At 40.9% G+C, this 23952-nt stretch overlaps 1 protein-coding gene across 2 annotated transcripts in view; it reads right to left on the reverse strand.

Moving 5' to 3' along the window:
- The window catches only part of KCNMB4 (potassium calcium-activated channel subfamily M regulatory beta subunit 4), a 60328-nt gene that overhangs the window by 13320 nt on the left and 23056 nt on the right, over positions 1-23952 (reverse strand). The window contains exons 2-3 of one of the 2 annotated variants that reach the window (XM_064590884.1): positions 18355-18482; positions 8120-9734 (exon numbers count right to left, since the gene is read on the reverse strand). In XM_064590884.1, coding sequence (XP_064446954.1) covers positions 9593-9734; positions 18355-18482 — 270 coding nt within the window. In that variant the 3' untranslated portion in view covers positions 8120-9592. Of the gene's footprint in view, positions 1-8119; positions 9735-18354; positions 18483-23952 lie in introns of those variants that run through there. The other variant, XM_045872964.3, reaches the window with a different exon arrangement.

Here is a 23952-nt window from a genome sequence, read left to right on the forward strand (position 1 = left end):
GTCTGCCTTCAGCTCAGGTCATGATCCCAGCATCCTGGGATCGAGCCCCGCATTGGGCTCCCTGCTCCGCAGGAAGCCTGCTTCTCCCTCTCCCACTCCCCCTGCTTGTGTTCCCTCTCTCGCTGTGTCTCTGTCAAATAAATAAATAAAATCTTTTTAAAAAAAACAAAAGTGGTTTTTTGGGGACCTATGACTTGCAACTGGCATCTGAAGTAGGGGACAGTTTTGTGGGACTGAGCCCCTGACCTGTGGGATCTGGCACTATCTACCAGGGGATAGCGTCAGAATTGAATTACATTATAGGACACCCAGCTGGTATTGTGGAGAATCACTTAGTGTAGGGGTAAAAAACCCCACACAATCGGTGATGAGAAACGTCAGAAGTGAAAGTGTTCTATATGAAGGATAAAGATGCACAGCATGAGACTGAACTGAGTTTTTTCATTACAGTCTCAAATCAAGTCCATACCCAAGTTTCCTAACTTTGGAAACTGAAACGAATTTGTCAACCCACAGAGCATAACAACACAGAGCCAGAATTTTTGGAAAATTTGTGGCATTTTCAAAGCTTAGAGTTGAAGGAAAGCTCACATTCACTGTAAAAGTCAGTTACACTTAGACCTATCTATAAATTACTACCTGTATGTTTTCACTGCTGCTGTAACAAATTTAGTGGCTTAAATCAATGTAAATTTCTTCTCTTACAGTGCTGGAGGTCGGAAGTCTGAAATCTGATTCACTGGGCTAAAATGAAGGTGTTGGCACAGCTGTTCCTTCTGGATGCTCTAGGGGAGAATCTGTTTCCTTGCCTTTTCCAGCTTCCAGAAGTTTCCCACATTCTTTGGTTCATGACCCCTTCTCGGCATCACTCGCACCTCTTGCTTCCATAGCCACATCCACTACTACTCCTGTGACCTCCTACCTCCCTCTTACAGAGACCCTGTGATTACAGTTAGGGTGTAACTTTCCATATCAAGATCCTTTACTTAATCCCATCTGCAAAGTCCCTTTTACCATATATGGTAACATAAGGTAACAAGGTAAGGTGACACAAATCCATGGGGATTAGGATGCAGATACCTCTGGGAGCTAGTACTTAGACAACCACACTACCATAAACTGCTATCCTATATTATAAATAGTTCTTTACTAACACAGGTTTTCTACCCCTTGCCCTAATTAGTCATTGAGAATTAAAGCATCAACAGAAGCATCCAAAACAAAGCATAAGATGATAAAACTCCTGTCTATTATCCCAACCTGAGTTATAAAAAACACCAAGAGGTACAAACTTGCAGTTAGAAAATAAATAAGTCACTGGGATACAAAGCATAGCACAAGAAATATAGTCAATAATACTGTAATAGCAACAAATAGTAACCGTACTTACTGTGGTGAGCATTTCATACTATATATAATTGTTGAATCACTATGTTAGACACTGAAACTAATATTATATGACAACTACACTTCAATTAAAAATAAAAATAAATGCTAAAAAAATATTTACTTTTTTCATTCTTTGCCCATTTGCCCTTTTATTATGACAAAGGCATTTACATACAATACACACCTGCCCAAAGATATTAATAACACTTCTCTTTTCTTCTTCATCCACACCATTTTCCTTCCATTGTGCCTTTGCCTACTTAGAGCTCCACTATTTCCCTCACCACCTGCTGTTCCTAACCACATCATCGATGGCACTTTGAAAATTTTAATACTTCACTGAAATCCTCAGTAAGGAATTGACACCTTATTTTCTAAAGATTTTTATTTATTTGAGAGAGAGAATGAGAGAGAGAGCACACGACGAGGGGGGGGGTGCGGTCAGAGGGAGAAGCAGACTCCCTGCTGAGCAGGGAGCCCGCTGCAGGACTCGATCCCGAGACCATGACCTGAGCCGAAGGCAGTTGTTTAACCAACTGAGCCACCCAGGGGCCCCGACACCCTACTTTTTATTGGATTTCCTTGTTGTCTTAGTAGCATATCTTTGCTATTTCCTTTTCAATTTTATTCCTTAGCCAGTATCCAAAGATTCTTGATTCTTCTTTACTCAGATCTTTCCGGAAACAATAAGTTACTAGTAATTCTCCGTATTAATTTTAACCACAATCCTAGGCTACATCATAAGTTTGACCTTCCTAAATTTTCTCTCCATTGACCATCCTTCAGAGCTTTTTTTAAATTCTGAATTTAAAAACTGAGGTAGAATTTCCACATGTGGAAATAGAGGTAGTGAGTGTATAGTTTGATCATATCTTCATGTCATTTTAATACCATTGATTTCTGATCCTTGTACTTCTATTTTATAAAAACAGTTTTACAATTTCTATTCAATCCATTTTACTATTTAAAAACTCACACTGTGCCATACAATTATTTTTCTCATATTTGAAGATCAATAATGTATTATTAAATCAGATTTTATCAAGAAGTGGGGAAGTATAAGGGTGGGCCATTGTGTTCCCAAAGGAAGTTTTTCAGAGCCCATTTTCCATCTCAAAAATACCTATTCCTGGAGAAACATCCTCAGAAAATGGAAATGTTGATTTATGATGTTAATGCTCAAAACACCCTTCTGTTTTTCAATTCCTTATTCAGAGGAACTATTTCTTAAATATCAATGATACACATTGTAACCCAGCATGTATGAGAATACGGTGATACAGAAGGGACTTCCTAAGCAAACTAGGGCTGGAAGAGCCTAGAAACAACAGCACTAATTAAACCAGGACATCCCAATATTCCCCTCACTGATCAAAACAAAACAACAGGGCCTCTTATTCACTTTGTGAAGCCTATCCCAAAGTAGAGCGAGAAGCTCTCGTTATAGAAAAGGCTATACACACCAAAAGGATAATCAGTGAGCAAAGTATGTGCTTTTTTTTCTCAAAATCCTCAAAAACAAGGTAGAGGCTCCCCTTTGAAATGAAATTAGATGATACCTAAGGGCTTAAAAAGTTGAGCCAGTGTCTTGTATGTCCGTCTAATACCATGATCTGGAGATCCTAGTGCTCAAACCTACTCCAGTGTTTTGGAAAAAGGAAGTCATGGGTTGCATTTAGCATAGTCACTACCCATAGAAAAAGACTTCTGAAAGATCACTTTAACAACCACATTTTCTATCATTTCCCTAAGCTAAATCATGTTCTCAGCCCTTGCTCCATGCACAGAGGACACTGAAAACTAGCAGAGGATATAATCACAGATCACACACTTGCAACGTAGGTGTGAGAAACCGTTTCCAGGGAGAAATGACAAACATACTGATGACCCAAAATATGCATATGAGCAGGGATTCCATTGGGTGTTTATAAGGTTGGCAAGAGCTTCAGAGTTTGGTTCTCAAGGAAATAAGGCGGGTAAGGAATACCCCCAAATGTCAACGTGTCTTCTTACCATCTGAACAATACTGGCACATTGTGTGCAGTTGAAATGTGGCATTTAAAAGGAGGTTGAGAAACATTTTCCCCATGATTTTTGACATAAAATCAAGATGGTGGGGCATTCCTTAACTAGTAAAATATCAGTAAGGACAGAGCAATGAGGGCTCATTCACCTACCCATGACTCAAATGCAAATACCTTCACAAAGAAGAATGGTCTCAGTGGGTCTGCCTAATCCATAAAGCCTGGATATTTTTTTCCAATGGTTCTAACACCTACAAGAGCATCACACTATGCTAAGCTCAAAGTGAGAGCTCAGTAAATGTTAGTGTAATAAGAAGGGAATGAAAATCCAATGCCATGGAGTTTCAGTTAAGCAAATGTGGGGGCGGGGCAGCTGGTAGGAAGCAAGATCTTAGACTTCATAGAAATCTCTCAAAGGCCCGCATGGATTTGTTTGAGGTCATAAATACCATAAATGTATTTGCATAAACAGTCTTGTGTATCTGCTTGTATTTTTACAGACCATGCCAACTATTTTCAGAAAATTTCTAAGAGAAAGTGATCATGTTTACTATTCTTTTTGTCATTACAAAATTTCTTTTCTTCCTGCTTATTTTAAAATCTATCTCTAGCCCATCCAACCAACCCCCGTGCACATAACTACTGTCACTGGTGGGTCTTTCTCCTTCAACTCACCTGCCCCACTCCCACTTTACCACGCTTGAGAAGACTTCCCTCACTGCTCCTGCCCCACACAGCACTGTCCCAGACCCAGCACACTAGGAAAGAAGCCAGTGCCGAGTGAAGCTACCTATGCCAAATAGCCCAAGCGGGTGAAAAGACATTCTATTCTCCCCAAACCTCTGAAAAAGATCCTGTATCCCATTCCACAACTTACTCCTAGGAATCATTAATGTCTGATTCAGTGAAGTCCCATTCCCTGTAATTAGATCCTCAATGAAGAAAAATTCGCCAGTCACCACAATTGATTTTCTTTTATATACCTCTCCCATCAGCATGACTTCATTATTTTGGCAGCTCTAAAGAGAGGATCTGAAAAATGTATCCTGGGTGAACTGCTTATCTTCTTTGTTATTGTAAAAGTTTAAAGGAAACAGGGCTATCTCCTATTACAATATTGTCATTCTAGAAGCTTCCCAATTGTTAAGAACTCATTTTATTAACATTATGCACCAAATTGTTCGTTTTTTTAATTAGATAATTAGCAGAGTAGATATACTTTGTTGCTGCATGTAGGAAGATAGAAATAAGTTAGCATTTCTATTGAGGCTAGCAATGAATCCTTCATCCAAACCGCTAAAATATATAGTAAAGAGTACATGAATAATAGCTTTATATTCATTTTTGTTATAATCTGTTAAGCAGTTATTTCTCTTGGAAAAGTGCACTGAACATACACTGAAATACTTCTATACAGTAAAATGAGCTAAATTAATTGCAAAGCTCTTTTCCTAATGGATAAATTGCTATTTGGAAAACAGAAGTTGTATAGAGAAATATGCATAGCAAAGGAATAACTTATGGTACAACAGAATTAAAAAATCCTATCAGCCAATCTTAAAGTTTTTCTTAGACGTGTCAGTAACCTGACTTTACCCTGGTAACATGTGATGTTCAAAACTCAAGAAAATACATGTAAATAGCCCTCAGATCGTTGGGACTAAACATGATAAACAGTCTGAAAATCACTAAAAATTACAGGCATGGGCATCCCTGGGGAAATCTGTTTTCTTTTCCTCTGTATGAGACTGGTATTAATGTCCCAGATGGGGGCCACTCCTTCAGCCGGGGTCCAGAAGTGATAACGCATGGCGCAAAGCTGCTTATAACCCAAGAGAGACAGGTACTGTAAACAGGAAATAAATTCTCATTGTTAGGAGCTACCCAGGTTTCAGGTTGTTAGCACAGCACAGTTTAGCCTAAGCTGACCAAAACACCCAGATAAAGGCTGGGGCACCCTACAATTCGGCTAAGTAAACAGCCATGGTGGTCGAAATTAGTCCTCTCTTAATTTTAAGCACAAAAACAGTTTGCAGATGCACACTTGAGCATCTTCAAAGACTTTCTTGGTACTTAATTCTCTTCCAGTCAGCCATTCCACAGCACTTGCAGAACACTGACAATGGGGCAGACCCCAGGGCTGTACTCGTGTGTTGGCTCTCGCTGGCCAGCAGGAGGCCTGAGGGCAGGAGCATCGTGTCTATTCCCACTACCCAGTGCAACTCCAGCTGCGCACCCCAGGGGCTCCGTAAATGTTTGTTGTTTGTTTATTGTGGAAATACAGTTCAAAAAGGAACGAGCATTTGTACAAAGTGCTGAGGTAATAAAAGAGGAAGACTGAAGTGTGCCTGGGGAAGTAAAAAAGAAATATCTTTTGAGCAGACATGAAAGGAGAACAGGAGTTTAGAATCTAAGTTTCTTGGGAGAAGACAGAGCACACACAAAACACAAGTCCTTTGGTCTGGCATTTCATATTATTTTGCCACCAATGGAACATTTAAAGAATGTTATAGTAGCAGTCTCTGATCAGATTTCACTGAGTGCCTTATGTTACCCTATCCCAATACGGGCTGGAATCCTGGCCGTATCAGTGGCAGGACAGCCCAGTGTTTCGGAACATGGACTCCGAAAGCCGAGGGCATAGGTTTGAATCTTACTTCTGCCACTTGGCAGCTGTGTGACTCGGGCAAGCTGTTTAACCTCTCTGTGTTTCATTCCCTCATGCATAAAGTGATGAGTGTGACAATAACACCTTGTTGGGCTGTTCCACAGACTCAATGAGATTCAATGTATGGAGCACTTAAACAGTTTCTGGAACGGAATAAGCCTATATGAAGGTGCTGGTCATTCCCAAGTAAGGCCAGGGGAAGACCACCAGCTAAACAGTCAGGTGTCTGTCTGCGACCCAGTCCTTTCTGGCATTTTTATCCATAACTCGAATAAGGGAATCGAAGTCATTTTGATTTACAATTTGGATTAACATTTTATGATGAAAGAAGTAACAGATATGATGTGTGCTAGAATCAAGATTCAAAATAATTGGAAGAGAGTGGAAGAATCAGAAAAAGCAACGATATGTGTTTAAATAGGGATACATTTTAAATCCTTGCATTTAAATCCAGAACGCCATCCTCCCAGTTTAGAAGTGGGAGGGGGGGCTGTTTGGAGAGTAGAATGTATAAAGCAGATTTGGGAGGACTCAGTTTGATTAACTATAAATAAGCTCTGTAGGACTTAACAGTACGTTGCGGCTGCCCAAATAGTGCTTTGTCAGGCCCCATTAACTGAGTTGTAGTCTCCAGATTGAACGATGGTGGCGGAAATGTTCTGGCTTCCCCGATTCAGGCCGGCTCCAAGCACAGAAGAACATCATGAACATTGACAACAGTGTGGATCGTAGGACCCCTATGGACTGGGGGTCAGGGTCTCGGGTTCAGATCCTTAGCCTGCTCCTCCCTGGCCGGTGACCTTAAAGACCATTTCCTCTGCCGTAAAACTCAATACGCTCTACCTTCCGACTCACACCACAGCGCTAACCAAGATGAAATTGCTTTTAAAGTGGTAAAATGTATATAATATGAAAGTGGACATCTTAAGTATACAATTTAGTAGCGTTAATTACATTTGTGATGTCGTGCCACCATCACCATTATCTGTTTCCAAAACTTTTTCACCACCCCAAAAGGACACTCTGGAGCTGTTAGGCAGTAACTCCCATTTCCCTCCTTCCTCAGTCCCTGCCGACCTCTAATCCACTTTCTGTCACTATGGAGGGGTCTATGCTAGATATTTCCCAAATGAGTCACTGACAACTAAAAATGTTTGGAAACAGAATGGGTTTCTTCAGGGAGAGGTGATGTGTCCATGGTCACCGGAGTTGTTCAAATAGAGAATGGAAAATACTTTGAAAAAAAAAAAAAATGTGGCAGGGATTGGCTTGTGGAGTGAATGACTAGATGTCTCCCGGGTTCGGATACCCTCTCCCTGTGCTACAGGCTAGATCTGGCCCTATCTTATCTGAGACGAAACTGAGGCAAAAGCTCCCCGGTAAGTAGCCCAATGTCACACACCTGGTCACGGTGTGAGCTATGGTTAGAACTGAAGTCTCCTGACGCACAGCCCTGCCCCGCATTCCGCCCTCTGACGATGCTGCACTCTGTGACCTACTTGTCCTACGGTTCTTGTAGTTTTCCCACAAATTCCCCCAGAGCTTTGTTTGATGGCTGCATCCACGATCTTAAATGAAAAGCGATTTAATAACACCCAATTCTTAGCTTTATTGCCACAGGATAAAAGCTGTTAGGAGATTAATCTGAAGTGTAAAAACACTTTGAATAACCATCAGAAAACAAGCCCTCAGGTTGATATCGTAAGTAAGTAACATACAGCCTACAGCGGTTTGGATGTCAGACTTTGGAAAAACACTGCAGTGAATTCCACGCATAGTCCGGGGCATACTTGGAGAAGCCATGGCAGTCACCACTTTCTTTTTAAAAGTACAAATTGTGAGACTAGAGAGAGCTTTCAGTTCTGATGTAATCTCCCTTAATATGTAACCAGACACAAATGTATATGGAAAAGATTCAGTTTGGTTAAGATTCCAGATTCACTGTTTTATTCTTTAAGCTCAAGATATATCATTGGATTCAATGCCTAAAGAGAAAGCCAATATGTTCTTTTAAAATTTCACTACAGAACAAGTCTCTTCTTTAACGACACATTATAAGAAATATTTTTCAGAGTAAATAGCAACCAAAAGTAAAAAGCTTTATTAAAAATTGTATTTTTATCAAAGATCAAGGCTAGTATTTAGTAATTCATTCAAAACTCAATAAAATTTCCCTATGGAATTTGTTCAGAATATCAGTTCCTATCTTTATATACACATTTTTTTTTCGCCATCTGTATCCCAAGAGGTCTGCCAGCAAAGACAAGGCTTTTTCTTTAGTAATTTGTCCCATAAAAAAACAAAGGAAAACTTAGAAGGCAATGAAACAATTAAATTCACCATATACATATATCAAAAGAAATATGGTTTTAGGGCTTCATAAGACAACAACAAATGCAAAGACATTGTGAAATTCATCTACAATTGACCAACTGTTCTTTACCATATTGGTTATAAATGTATGCAGAGTTATGTATGTAAGCATGTAAGTGGTGTTTGTCTCACATAACGAGACATCCAGAGGTCGGCAGGCCAGACAAGGGGCAGCCACTCAATGATGGTGCTGGGAGGCTGGCTCTTTCTATCTTTTTGCTCTACTCTTTTCAATATATAGATGTCCTTCCTCATGCATGTCACCTCAAAGCTGCCCCAGTGGCTTCTGCATTCCTGGCCTCAAGCCACATCTCTCCACTTTTCTGCCAGAACAAGGGGGTGGAAACAGGAAGCAGAGGTACTTACATCAGGAAAGCAGAAGCTTCCCTAGAACCACCCCCAGCAGATGTTGCATCCAATACACTCACCCAGGACAGAGAGCTAAAATCATCCAATTCCATCCTCTTCTTAACCTGCCCCATCATGCATCACGTGCATCTATAAGTTGGTAGGTTCCACTTCCTTAAAGCCTCATGTCCATCCCCTCCCTTTGTTCCTCCACTAAGTCTGCCTCTGCCCAAGCTCTTTTCAGCCCTTGCCCAGGCTGGTGCAAAAGTCTATCCTCCACACAGCCACCAGACTGGTCTTTCTAGAACACGAATGTGACTGTCACTCCTCTACCGCACATAAAGTCTAAAACACTTAGCAAAGCATAAGAGCACAGTACTGTTATCTGATTCAACCTCTTCAGGTTCATCTACACTTTTCCCCTAAAGGCACTTTCCAAGCATATGAAGCTCCTTACATTTCTTCCAGTTGCCCATGATACTACAAATCATAATGCTTTTGAACATGCTATTGTTTTCCCTGAAATCCCTTTCCCTGGCCTTCATTTGTCTGGAAAAGTCTTACTCACTCTAAAATTCAACCCAAACTTTCCCTATATATCTATATCTACATCTATATCTATACCTATATTCTATATCTATCGCTATCATTATAGAACTTACTATACTGCATTCCAGTTATTTATTTACATAAATGTATTTCATACTAGTCAAAGAGTCCCTTGAACATAGAGACAAAGTCTTAGTGTCTTACTATCTTTGACCACCGCTGCCTGGTACATAGCAGGTGATTAACAAGAACCTATGGAATAAATGAAAGAATAAGCGACCAAAATGGTGGCGATTTTATGGTTGAAATCAAGGACACAGAAAAGGGGAAGACCATGAGAGAAGAGTGATGAGCACTTTGTAGCAGGCAGACCTTTGTGGCCCCTAAAATGAAAAGACAAAGTAAATATTCACATAAGTGAATTTTCCAAATAACTGAAGTTTAACCTTTTAAGTTGAATAAAAACTAACAAAAATGCTAAAATATTATTGGTAAAAATATTTCCAAAAATGTGTTACACATTCCCTTACCTTTTAAGGAGAGCGCACCGAAGCAAATTTAACCTTTTTGGATGACTCAGTGTCATCATTATGAAACTCAATTATTGTTGAGGTAGGAAGACTGCTCCCCCATTAAATAGCTCCAGACTGTTAACCACTTAGTTCTTTGCTGATTTTCTTTCTCTTTTCACCATTTGGGTTTTATCTAGCATCTTAAGCTGTTGTGATTGTGTGTACAAGCCTTTAGAATCAGAGAATCACAAAACTGTAAAATGCAAGAGCTTGAGGGAATCTTAGAGATCATTTAATCTACTAGTCTATCAAATTTTATAGATAAGAAAACTAAGCCCCAAGTGAGTGAGGGGTCCTTTTCTAATCCGTTGCTTTTAATCTTCTATTTGAATGGCTTTCAAACTGTGTTTAAAGGGCACTCTACTCAATTTCAGGTCAGGCCATAATGTTCATCTTCCTCTAAAATGCTATGGGTAAATTAAATTTAAAAAGATCTACTATAGGACAAACATACTTTGAATGAACTTAAAAATTAGGCTGTATCTGTGCAGTATCAGAAGTACAAGATAATCATTTTATTTAACAATAGAATCTCTTCTTTTTAGTTATTTTGGGCTTGTGTTCTATTTTGCTTTACTCATTTATAAAACCCTTACTCCTTAGAGTTAATAACTGGTAGAGGAGAAATGTAAACACAGGTGCCTGATGCTTGCTACTTCATTGCTGCTCTTAATGGAATTCATAATCTATAAAGAAAGAAGGGTACATATTCAACTAACTCTATGATAGGGTGACAAAAACAACCACAGCAGCATGGAAGCACAGAAAGAGGAAGTAAGTAATTGTACCAGAAAAGACAAGAGAAGGTTACACACTGACATTTGAGGAAAACCTTATTTATAGCAGTAAAATAATGAAGCAAACATTTTTATAGGAAGTACAATGGGCTAAGCCCATGGCATCTCCTTGATAACCTCACAATAACTTTATTATTTCCCCCTTCTACAAAGGAAATTGAGGCACAGATAGGTTAAAGGAACACAGTCAAGGCCACACACTCTAGAAAGTGGCTAGTTCCAGGGCGCCTTCCATAACCACTGTGCTATGCTAATTCCTAGAGGTGGAAAAAGATGAAGGTGTCCCCAGGTGAGGGAAGAGGAAAGGGACCAGGGCATAGGCATCAATATGCAAGGGAAACAAAGAGGACTCTGAGGTAACTGGAACAGCCCAACACAAGTGGAAACCTTTAAGTCGGATCATGTCACCACTCCCCTAAAAACCCAGCCCTGGCTGCTCACTGCATTTAAGAGAAACCTGCATATACCCTATCTACTTTCTCTCTAGTGTCAACGCTCGCCATGCTCCCCCGCACTCATAGCCTCCCTGCCATGATGGCCTTTCAGGTCCTAAAACTCACCAATCTCGCTCTTGCCTCAGAACCTTTACACATGGTGGTGTCTCCTTCTGAAATATTGTTCCCCTCACTTTTTCCTAGCTAACGCTTGAACACCCTCTGGTCTCCACCCAGTCATGATTTACTCACACAGGCCTTTGAAACTCCGCACCTTGTTACAATATCTCGTAGCAGCACCCTCACTTTTCCTTCACAGCATTTACCCCACGTTATAATTATCTATCTGATGGTGCGGCCACAGACTCTAAGCTCCATGAAGGCATGGGGCATGGCTGGCTTTTTCTCCCCCCCGCCCCCAATTGCTCTGTTTTTGTTTCCGCATGACTAGCACATAATTAAATAGCCGAAGTTGGAGCTGGAACTGGAAGGCATGGTCTTTATCCTATGGACAATTAGAAGGCAGAAAAATCTAATCGAGAATTGTGACAAGATCGAATAGAGATTTAAATAAAACAAAACACAACCGTATAGTGCGGGCGAGGATGAAAGTCCAAGGCTGAAAGACTAGTCGACGATCATTTCAATAATGAGAAATAGTGAGGGCCTGGACCAAGGGAATGAATTTAAGACTGCAGGTGGCATGGCTGGACTTGTTGGTTGGACAGGTGTGTGTGTGTGTTTTTGTGTGTGTGTACCTACTATGTCCACTCTGTGAGCTACTATCCACTTAGGAGGACAAAATATTAAAAAGTAGACCTGCATGAAAAAAACAAACAAACAAACCACTATGCTCTCCATAAAAGGAAAAGTTCAAAAAATTAAGACCCATCGCTCCTCCCAGCCCTTTGATCCAGAGGGAATTGAGGAATGAGTAACCATTTCCCAAGGACATGCTCTCTTCAAGGTGAAGCCAGTCAGGCAAAGATGAAGTAGGAGAATTATATGACAAGACTGGGACTGCAAAGAAGTTTTCAGTCAATGGAATGAGGATCTCAAAGCGTACTCAGTAAAAGGGCGTAAGGTGAGTTTCATGGAGAAAGGATAAGCCAGGGAAAGGCTAAGAGAAAACAAAATGGTATAAGCAGGGTAAATGTGACTTACCTATATATATTAAAAAAAAAAAATGTAAGAGGGAAAACCACACATTGGAAGGAGATTGTGAACCCCAACACTGAGGGAAGCAAAGAGCTGAAAGATTATCTGGGAAGATCACAAATGGAAGTAGCCAGCATCAGCCACCAAGCACGGCTTCCTCCCTGTGGGTGGTAGGAAGGGTGAGCGCTGGGGCCTGGCCTCCTAGGGCGGGCATGGCTATTGGTAGCTGCTCTGGCCGCTGCAGATTCTACTCTTCAGTAAAGCTCTCCTACATAAGACTTAAACAGTGAAAGCTGATATTCCAATAATCTCTGTCTTAGATTTTTAAAATACTGTAACATCCTTTCTTGAAAATGGAAACTTCCTGGTAACTATTCTCCCCAATTTCCTACAGCTGAGTGAAATCTAAAGGTTACTTTAAATATAAAGTTCATCTTATCGAGAGCATCTGGGTGTCTCTACAGTAAGTCTATTTTTATTACATGTTTAGCAGTAGTAAGACATGTACTGAGAGCTGCCATTTTCACACCTCCAGTGCTCGTTTCCTCTTACATATGTCGTGGTACAAGAGCCAGACTCCAAACTTCTGATTTCCCAGAGTCGTTTAAAATCATGTTTTGAGTGCTTCTGGGTGGTGACAGACTGCCCCCACTTCTGTCTACACCCCCGACAGCTTGGGAATGGGACCGGGAGACAATGGTAGGGAATGGGTATCATTCCGAAGGAGGTACGAAGGGCTGACACTTCCTGTTGCTCAAGTGAACACAAGTAGCATGGAATGCAGGGCTAGGTCTTTCAGAGTTCTCACCACTCTGGAGGAACAGTCAGTCCTTCTTGCTGGGGACTTGAGGAGATTCAGAATTCATGCCCACAGGAGGCAGCTGTGTTTGGGGGAGGCAGCCTTCAGAGATACCTGAGCGGGGAGTGAGGGGAAGTTTGTTAAGATGACCACTAACTGGTCAGGACAGCCCGTGGGAGGGGGGAGCCCCTGCCTGCTTCCAGCTGCAGGTATCAGCTCGGAGACCAGCTCCTAGTCCAGGGCAGGAAGTGTAAAGGATCACTCGATTCATTCGGTAGTGGGTTCAGAATCAAACTGTCTTGACCTCTGGTGCCCCTTCCCTGTTCCCGGGCTCCCACCTCACAGAAAGAAGACCACTACTCCTTTTGTTTCATCTGGTCTCATTTTCCTCAGGGTGTGTCATTTCACTCCGCCTCATTTACTGTCTACGCTCAACAAGAGAGCTTCTCTCTTCCTCAGCAGTTTTAGTCTGTAGCGGGCTCACTTCTCTGAACACATTCCTGCTTTCCTTGAACTACCTCCTCCCCAAACTCTTTTTCCAGATATGGCAAACTTCTTGCAAGGGTAGTCTGCACTTATTAGTGCCTTCACATTCTCCCCTCAGGCTAATATAAAATGGCTTCTAACCCCGTTGCTCTAAGATGGCACCTACACCGTTTTCACAAAAACCGCCAACAGACCTCTGATTGCCAAAACCAATGACTTCTCAATAGTCCCTTTTTGATTGCCCTTTTCTCCTTAAAACCTCCCCTTCCAAGACACTATGCTCTTTCGACTCGCCTCTCACCATCTGGCCACTTCCTCCACCTTCCTTCTCCCTGTACCTTCGGTATAGATGATCCCAAAACTCTGTCGACATTTCTCCTCTCTATGGATCCCTGGTATGCATTCCCTCTTTGATTCCTCTATCGCTCCCAGACCTGTCTAACACTGGCCCGGACCGCCTGCTCCTGAACTAAAAGTCTGCATTTCTAGGGGAGCTGGGTGGCTCAGTTGGTTGAGCGCCTGACTCGATTTTGGCTCAGGTCCGGATCTCAGGGTCATGAGATCGAGCCCCACATCAGGCTCCGCGCTCAGTGGGGAGTCTGCTTGGGATTCTCTCTCTCCCTGCCCCTCACCACCCAGAATAAATAAAAATCTTTAATAAAAATAAAACTCTGCATTTCTAACTCTTTCAAACATCTTCTGGATTTCTTGTGAGTCCCTCGAATTCAGCACAGTCAGAGCTGGCCTGTCCTTTCTCTCACCTATGCAAATATGACACCTTCCTCTTCCTCAGCACTTACACTGTCATTAAGTTCTGTTGATTGTAACTCTCACACATCTTCCTGACCTACCCCTCTGTTGGCTGCTTCTACTTCTGCTCTCATCTGGGCCCTCCAAAATCTTCATGAGGACCAGCAGGCAGTTAATAGAAGGAGCTTCAGAAGTCAGACTAACTGGATTCCAGTTTTTCTCACTGAATAGCTGTGGACATTGGGTGAGTTATTTAACTCCTTTAAAACTCAGTTTCTTCATATGTTACATGCAGCTGGCACTTAGAACTACTATAAGAAATTTGGTGAGCTAAACACAATGTTATTCACAATGGCTGGCACATGGTAGCCACTCAAAGAGGTTATTTTTTTCACTCAGTACTCTCCTTACTTTCTCCCCATCACTGAGCTAGAGCACTCTGCCCTTAACTCTCCATTGTTCTCCTCCAATACACATTCAACACTCGAAACGGTTACTTTCTTTTTTTTTTTTTAGATTATTTATTTGGGAGGGGTTAGAGGGAAAGGGAGAGAGAGGACCCCAAGGAGGCTCCATGCCCAGCGTGGAGCCCAACGTGGGGCTGATCCCACCACCCTGAGATCATGACTGAAGCTGAAATCAAGAGTCAGAAGTTCAACTGACTGAGCCACCCAGGGGCCCTAAGCTGGTTACTTTCTAAATCAGAGATCCACTCAAGTCCGTCTTTGGTTAAAAACAAAACAAAACTTGTCACAAATTGTCATTGCCCATATGGCAGACAATCTCCTTAGTACGGCATTTATGACCCTTCAGAAATCTAACCTCAAACTACCTCTCCACCTTACAAATTCACCACTTCTTATCAAATAACCTGAACACCTGATGTATCTTACATTGTCAAGCCTTTGTTTATTGCAGCCATCCTGTCTTCAAGGTCTTCTCCCCTTTCATTTCCAGCTGATGAAGTCATATTTCTATTTGCATAAGCACCTGTTCCTCCCAATAAATTCTAATTCCTTGGAAGCAAAGAACCTTCCTTATTAATCTGGCACATTGCATTCATTTCATTCATTCACCAAGCTTTTATTGGCTGAGAAGCAGGCATTGTGCTAAGTCCCAAGGATATAAAGCCAAAGAAAATAGGTCCTACACCATTAACCCCTATATAGTCTCATGAGGAAGATGGGTCCACAAATTATTCTAGTAGAGTGATAAGTGAGAGGATAAAGCAGTGGTTCTCAATCTGGTGGCATATTAGAACTCCCTAAAATCAATTCTTAAAAATGCTAATGCCTAGGTTCAACCACCAGATTCTAATTTAATAGGTCTGTGGTGCATTTTTTTTTAAGCTCCTACGGCATAGTTATGTGAAGTGAGGGTTGCAGACCTCTGGGATAGAGCTGCATAAACAGAACAGGGAAGACACACCTTGAAGCTGGCACTTCTGACTGTTCCACAGCATCTTAGCCCCTTTCTTCTTCCTTCCTTTCTACTCAGGCGTGCACCCTTTCTCCACCCAACTTAGGAGATATTGCCCTATCCCCAACTCAGTGGTATACTTGTGACTGGTTTAGGTGTAGGCAAAGGAACTCATTCTAAACAAGGATACCTAAGGGGAGGTCAGTTATGGGAAGTCGAGAAAAGGTTTCCTAATTCCAAGAAAAACATACCAAGAAAGATAATTTTATTTTTTGTAAAGATTTTATTTATTTATTTGAGAGAGAGAGAGAGAGAAAAAAAACATGAGTGGGGGAGGGGCAGAGAGAGAGAGAGAGAGAGGCATCCCCACTGAGCAGGAAGCCTGACGTAGGGCTGGATCCCAGGACGCTGAGATCATGACCTGAGCTGAAGGTAGACATTTAACCAACAGAGCCACCCAGGCACCCTGAGAGATAGTTTTCTTTTTGCCTTTGGACACTGCAATGCCTGGCTGTGACATCTGGAACTGCAGCAACTATATTGTAACCATGAGGGGATCTGAGGCAGAACTGACATCCAGAAAGGGCCTGGCTTCTTGATGACCCTGTTAGGTTACTGCATCAAACAACCCTAATGTTGGTCTACCTGTGCATTTCTTAATGTATGCAATAATAAATTTCCTAATTCCTTATGATACTTTGACTCAGTTTTCTGTTTACATGCAACAGATGGCATCCTAACTAATATACAACTAAACCAAACTTGGAGATCAAGGAAAACAGACCAGCAAAGGTGATATCTATGAAGAGTCTTCATCAAGGCAGTCAAGAAGCAGGAGAAGCAAATAAAGAGGCATGGATATAAAAGTATAAGATATTATGGAACTGCACATAGTTCAGAGTGGCTATTGCAAAGAGTATGGGCATAAAGATGAAGCTGGAAAGATGGGAGTTTGGAGCAAGAACTCGAGGAGGCTTGTATGCTGTGGCAGGTTAAATATGGCCACAAAACCTGCAGCTTCTTCTATTAAGAAGCAAAGTTGAGGGGCACCTGGGTGGCTCAGTCGGTTAAGTGTCTGCTTTCGGCTCAGGTCATGATCCCAGGGTCCTGGGATCGAGCCCCACGTCGGGCTCCCTGCTCCACAGAGAGCCTGCTTCTCCCTCTCCCGCTGCCTGCTACTCTGCCTACTGTACTCTCTCTCTCTATCTTTCCGTCAAATAAATAAATAAAATCTTAAAAAAAAAAAAAAAAGAAGCAAAGTTGGATTTTCACACCCCATGAATATGGCTGGCTTCATGACTTGCTTTGACCAATGGAATGTACCAAAAGTGATGTTATGTTAATTCCAGAACCAAGGCCTGGCTCTCTTGAGATGCTGCCCTGAGGCTACCATATTGTAAAGAAGGCGATCTAGCGTAATGAAGGATGAGAGGCCAATGGAAAAGAACTGAGGCACTTTGGCCACACTGGTACCAAGTGCTGAGCATGAGAGGCCATCTTGCCCCACACAGCTATTCCAGCCATCATCTGACTGCACGTAAATCTCAGAGCCAACCCACAGAATTATAAGAAATAATAAATCATTATTGTTGTAAGCCACTAGACTTTGGGTGGTTTGTTATGCAACAATAGCCACCTGATGGTTAAGCCATGCCAAGATGTGCTGACTTTACTCTGAAAACCATGAGGAGTAACCTGATTAAATTCATGTTTAGAAAGCACCTCAGTGGCAGCATGAACAATGGGCTTGGCCTGGGGGCAGGTTGGAGGTAGAAGGACTGGTTGGAAGAACTGTTGTATTAACAGAGCTGAGAAATCATGTGGATCTGACTTAACACAGTGGCAGAAGGAAGGCAGAGAAGAGTTATTACGGAGGTAAAATCAGCATGATGGCAAATATAAGCAACAGTGCGTAAAGGAGAAACGTGAATTAGGAATTACAGTTCTCTGGACTAGGTAAATTAGTGGATGGTAGTGCCTTCACTAAGAGGGACTAGGGGAGGAAGAGAAGGTTCACTGGAACTGGAATATCTAAGTGGAGAAGATGGCAAGGAGTTATGAATACTCAATAAATGCTTAATGAAGAAATTACTATGATGAACCTGGGTAAGTACTGTAGTGTTCTAGTCCAGTGAGCTGTGGTTATATGGCATAACCTGAGTTCTCTCTAAGTCAGGGAAGTTTAAATGATGTGAACTCATTTCCTCGATACTTCGTCGGAATAGAAAGGAAAAGGAAAGATAAGTTTTGATGCAGTCCAAAATGCTCACAAATCCACATATTGTTCAGTTTATGTGCATCGATCTGTAATTCTCAGGGAGCACTACTAGTATCTGATGTTCCTATCTGAAAGCACTTTCTTAATCTATCCAGAAGGTAGTGCCATGATATAGGTTCTCTTTTTGTCCTCCATATTCTTCACTTGCCTCCCAACCTGTAAAGTCGCTTCCCTAACTCCACGCAAAGAAAGAGTCGAGACTATCCCCAGGTCAGATACTTTGTCAAGTGAGCACAATCTATGATTTATTTTGTAACAAGCTACAAAGGCTACAAACAACTTTAATATGCACATGTAAATACTGGCTTACCTTTGAAATTGATTAAAATAGCAAGTAAATGGCTGGGAACCGATCTCATCTTTCCAGTACTGTTGCCAATTCATGACGCTTTCCAAGTTCTTCTGATTTTCTCTTTTACAGGGAGGAATATAGGAGCACTAGCAAAACAGAACACAGAAAATAAACTTATTATTCTACAGAATATTGAAATATGGTCCTTTTTTAATAGAGAGATGGTATTATGCACATAGTAAATCTAATTCTGACCTACCTAATCTTTAATAGAACCAAACTGAAATCGTTGAATTACATTTCAAATTTCCAGTTTGGAACAATTACAGAAAATATCCCAATTAAATGCAGCAAAAAATAATCTTTAGTCATTACAGTATGAGGATAGATTATAAATAATTAGTTACAATCTAATAGCAAATTAAAAGCATGATATACTCTCTTTATTGTGGGCCTGAAAATCAGTAGAGGGAAGCAAAAAAGAAAGTTAATTTTTATCCCCAGTTGCTAACTATAGACCTTGATATTTTCCTCTTCCACCTCTAACTACCAACCACACAGCTCTCTTCAGATACTGCTCTCAACCGCTGAAACTCAAGTTTTCTTTTCTTACATTCTCTTGGACAATAAAATCAGCAGAAAACTTCCTCACAAGTACATAGTCAGTGCATTTTGCTAACTGATGTCTTTTCCTGGCTCTGTCACTAACAAAGTATTTCTCTCTGAAGGGACCTAATTACTCTAAGCAATACAGAATCAGCAGATTTGGAAAAGTATTCTTAACTCTAGATGTTAAAATTAACCCTTAGCATTTGAATCCATTTTCTCTGATTCAGTTTTTCTTTTTTTTAAAGTAGTCTCCTCACCCAGCATAGGGCTCGAACTCATGACCCTGAGATCAACAGTCAGATGCTCCACTAACTGAGCCAGCCAGGCTCCCCTCTGATTCAGTTTTTTATAATGATGATGATCACAATAAAGATGGTGCCAATTTACTGTTACTGAATGTTTACAATATGCCCGGCACTGCAATAAATGTTTAACAGGCTTTAATGTGTTTCTTACAACAACCCTAAAATGATCTCCATTTTACAGATGAGGAAACAGATTTCTGTCAGCTCTACAACTGGATGCTGGTGATTTTATCACATTCGACTCCCAGACGTTCTAGGAAAATTTCCGATGTTAAAGAGTAGGGGAAACAAACAAACAAACCATTAGCTTCATAGTATAATTTTTTAAAAGATTTTATTCATTTATTTGATAGAAAGAGAGCACAAACAGAGGGAGTGGCAGGCAGAGGGAGAGGGAGAAGCAGGCTCCCCGCTAAGAAGGGAGCCCAATGTGGGGCTCGATCCCAGGACCCTGGCACCAACTGAGCCACTCTAGGGGCCCCTTTGTAGCATAATTTGATTTGCATTATTTTAGAGCATATAGTTTGTCAACACCTTCTCACTATTTTCTGGTAAAATACAAACTTTTTAGTATGATGCACAGTCCTCTTCAGGATCTGCCCTCCCCTGCCTGGGACTCCGCCATTTAGAAGCACATAGTCCCAGGACATGTGGGTGGCTAAGTGTCTGCCTTCGGCTCAGGTCATGATCCCAGGGTCCGCACTTTGAGTCCCGCATCGGGCTCCCTGGTCATCAGGGAGCCTGCTTGTCCCTCTGCCATTCCCCCTGCTTGTGCTCGCTCTCTGAAATAAATAAATAAATAAATAAATAAATAAATAAATAAATAAATAAATAAATAAATAAACCTTCCAAAAAAAAAAAAAAAAGAAAAAGAAAAGCAAAAACAAAAAGAAGAAGAAGAAGCACATAGTCCCCAGATCTGCCATGTGCTGTCACACCTACTGGCTGGTCTATGCTGCTCTTTCTTCTTTTAATGCCCTTTTTCTTTTACTTCCCTTCTTTCCAGATGCAGCTCTGGTGCATCTGTTTGGGGGAACCTTCTCTTTCTTACTCCACAGTTAAGCCCCCCTTCTGTTGTCCTGCCACAGGCATCACACCCTGAGCACCCGCAGCTTTAATCCCAGGATCACACTGGTCGGTCTGTTTTACATCACCCTCCTCAATTCACTGGCAAGTTGGAACAGGGCTCTTTTTTCTTTTTTCCCTGCATCTTCACACTTAGGACTATGCCTGGTAATAGTGAAATTTCAAAAATGTTGGTAGAATTAATAATAACACACTTATATACACTTTTTATTCAAGATGATGAAGCTATTTTCACAGTAAACATTTCTCTTAACACAAAAATATTTTAAATTTTAGTAAATTTGGTTGTTTTCTATTATACATAACAAATTTACAACATCTTACACAAATCTTATTTTAATGATTGGATCACTGTATATTTACAGTGATCCTCTGCACATATGGTTAATGTTCTATTAATAACAGTATAACATATATAAAGCTAAAAATTTCTGTGAAATTCTGAATTCTGAGATCTTCCAAAGCAGCAGTTGGGTTTAGAAGCAATATAGGCCATTAGATAAGTCTCCAGTCCTACTATTTGTTGGGTGTTTGGACTTGAGTAAATTACTTCCTTTTTCTGGATTTCATTTCTTCTAATCTGTAAACTCTCCAAAATAATTTCTAGCTCTACATTTTTATGATTCTCTTCTTGGAGGCACACCAAGAAAGGACCCAGCAGAAGGCAGGACTACAAACACTTTTGCAATATTTTTCCCAGAAAAGATCCTGCCCACTGGGGAAGTGGCTGGGCAGCCTGACTAAGTCACCATTCCAGCCAGCAAAAAGGACAAGTGTGGTAGGTCCTTTCTTGAGGACCTATACTTCGCCTTAGCTTAGTGTTCATAAGGGGCCTCTGATTTTTTTTTTATTGTTTATGTCCTATAATGTGCTGGACATTTCCTTGCCTTCTATTAAAACATTTTGCTTTCTATACCATGGTCAATTAGTTTATAAAGTGAGAGTAGGTGCCACCTGATTGTGTTCTTCAAAGGATGTGTGAAACCTTAAAAATCCATCAGAGCCTTTTTTGCAATGGCTATACTCGACCCAAGAGGTACAGTAAACATTTTAGGGAATAACAACTAGCAACCAAATGGAACTAAGGCAGATTTTTAAATTTTGCAATTTAGTTCAGTTTGAACTCTTTGCTATTTAGTTTTTATTGCGGGGAAATGGGTTTAAAATAAATATCTCCCCCAAATGACAACTCTATGATTTGACCAGGAGAGTCACGTCCACGTGTTTCTGAAAAGGTCAGACAAAAACTTTCACTGAGTCAGTAAAGTCTGTAGTAGGTATGTTGTGGTTTCACGTGGGAAAAAAAGAAATGTTCCTCGCCTTTAGAATACTTTGAGGTAGTGTGGGTGAAGTTTTAGAAGCAAGGTCTTTTTTCACATGAGGAAAAATAGCCTGTGATGAAAATTCAAGTATTTTTTTCATGGACTGCATTCTTTCCCAGAGTATCATAGATTAAATAATGAGCTTATAATACTCTAGTAACTTTTAAATCTCACATCACCTTAAAAGGAAAAAATTTTAAAGGCTAACCGTATGTTCTTAAAAATCATTGTTTATTTTCTTATATCTTGATTCTCCAATTAGTTTGTCTTTAAAATTTCTGTGAAGCCTTAGTTGGATTCTCCCAAGATTCCTTCTCAACTCTAGCAGATCAATTTTAAAATAAGTAATAAATACCAATTCAAAGCAGTGTTCTAGGAAAAAAAAATTGGAAATTCAGTCAGAGACTCCTTTCCTCTCTAGGCTGTTCAAACCTGATGGGTTTCCAGGTGCTACAGTAACTCCACCACGACTATCTCACCTTTGGGGGAGGGGCACAAACGATAATATTCACTGTTTCAGCAGCATCACTATTGTTGTCGTGGTTAACATTTATTGATTATAGGTGAAGCATGTCATGAATCCAAATCTCAATTAATCCAAATCAGCAAATGGTATAATCGCCTATGTTTTACAGATGAGGAAATCGAGGGGCAGAGGTTTAAGAAAACTTTCCCTCGGTTACAGTGGCAAATGGAGAAGTTGAGATTCAGACTGCAGAGGGTTCTTAACCACTGTACCACCCGGCCCCACGTCTCTATCTTTAGGGCTTCCCAGTTTTCTCTCTCTGAAGCTCCCTGCTTTGGGGGTAAGGGAGATGCCCTGACTTCTGCATCCCTCTCTTGGAGAACCAGTGTCATGATTCTTTGAGAATGGAGTTGGTGTAGCCCTCTCAGACGGAGGGGCTGAGGCAGTCTGTGGCAAAGTTTTGTTTTCCTGGTACACTCTCCAAGAACTGCATTGTTTTGTTTTGTTTTGTTTTATTATTATGTTAATCACCATACATTACATCGTTAGTTTTTGATGTAGTGTTCCATGACTCATTGTTTGCGTATAACACCCAGTGCTCCATGCAGAACCTGCCCTCTTTAATACCCATCACCAGGCTAACCCATCCCCCTGCTCCCTCCCCTCTAGAACCCTCAGTTTGTTTCTCATAGTCCATAGTCTCTCACGGTTTGTCTGAGAACTGCATTGTAAATCTTTGCTTGTTCCCTCCTGTCTCAGTTTGGCTCCAGGGTTGATTTTTGGTGCCATGGATGTAATTTCACTTAGGTGAATTTATAGACACAATGTCTTTGACCATAGAGGACAATGAGCGTTCCCTTGGAGAAACTTCTTCATACAATTCTGATCTTTTTTGTTTTTCACTTGCAAAGGCAGCATTTCCCAATTTCTAATATCATTATCACCCAAATAAACTTCACTATTGTCTGTGTCACTTGCTGCCTAAACTTCATGAAATCACTTTCTTTAAAAAGTCAAGAGAAGGGCGCCTGGGTGGCTCAGTTGGTTAAGCGACTGCCTTCGGCTCAGGTCATGATCCTGGAGTCCCAGGATCGAGTCCCACGATCGAGTCCCACGATCGAGTCCCACGATCGAGTCCCACGATCGAGTCCCACGATCGAGTCCCACGATCGAGTCCCACGTTGGGCTCCCTGCTCAGCAGGGAGTCTGCCTCTCTCTCTGACCCTCCCCCCTCTCATGCTCTCTATCTCATTCTCTCTCTCAAATAAATAAATAAAATCTTAAAAAAAAAAAGTCAAGAGAAAAAGAGGAATGTGATAAAAATATTTGTTTAATGCTTACCTGGTAGAAAAAATTTTTTTGACTTTTGAATTCACGAACCAAGTTGACAGAATCAAGTGGGCTAAGCCTTCAGTGAGTTTTTTAAGGGAAGACACTATCACCATTTGACGTGGAATATTTGATTATGTACTTATTATGGCTTATTTTTCCATTATCTTATTTTAGGGTTTATCAAGATTTATAATAGCATTCTTTCCAGCCTATTACAATGGATTTACATTTTAATAGTTCCCTCTTGAGTGTGTTCTTTTGTGTCTTGAGGATTGCATTTCAATCATGTGGGCAGAGTAGGCAGAATTCACTTTCTTCCTTTACTGAGTCATTTAAAAAACAATTGTACAAAACACATGGTCCATTTAAAACATCAGGGAGCGAGTTCTATGTTAGGCATTATCTAAAAAATGGAAATGGAGAAACTGGTTTTCTTCTCCAGTTTCTTTATTGACTTCATTTGGTTAGGGAGGATAGTATTGAAAGACTTAACACT

Source organism: Mirounga angustirostris, unplaced genomic scaffold, assembly GCF_029215605.1.
Source record: "Mirounga angustirostris isolate CCGP_5_RB_7025 unplaced genomic scaffold, mMirAng1.0.hap1 SCAF_5, whole genome shotgun sequence".
Lineage (NCBI taxonomy): Eukaryota > Metazoa > Chordata > Mammalia > Carnivora > Phocidae > Mirounga > Mirounga angustirostris.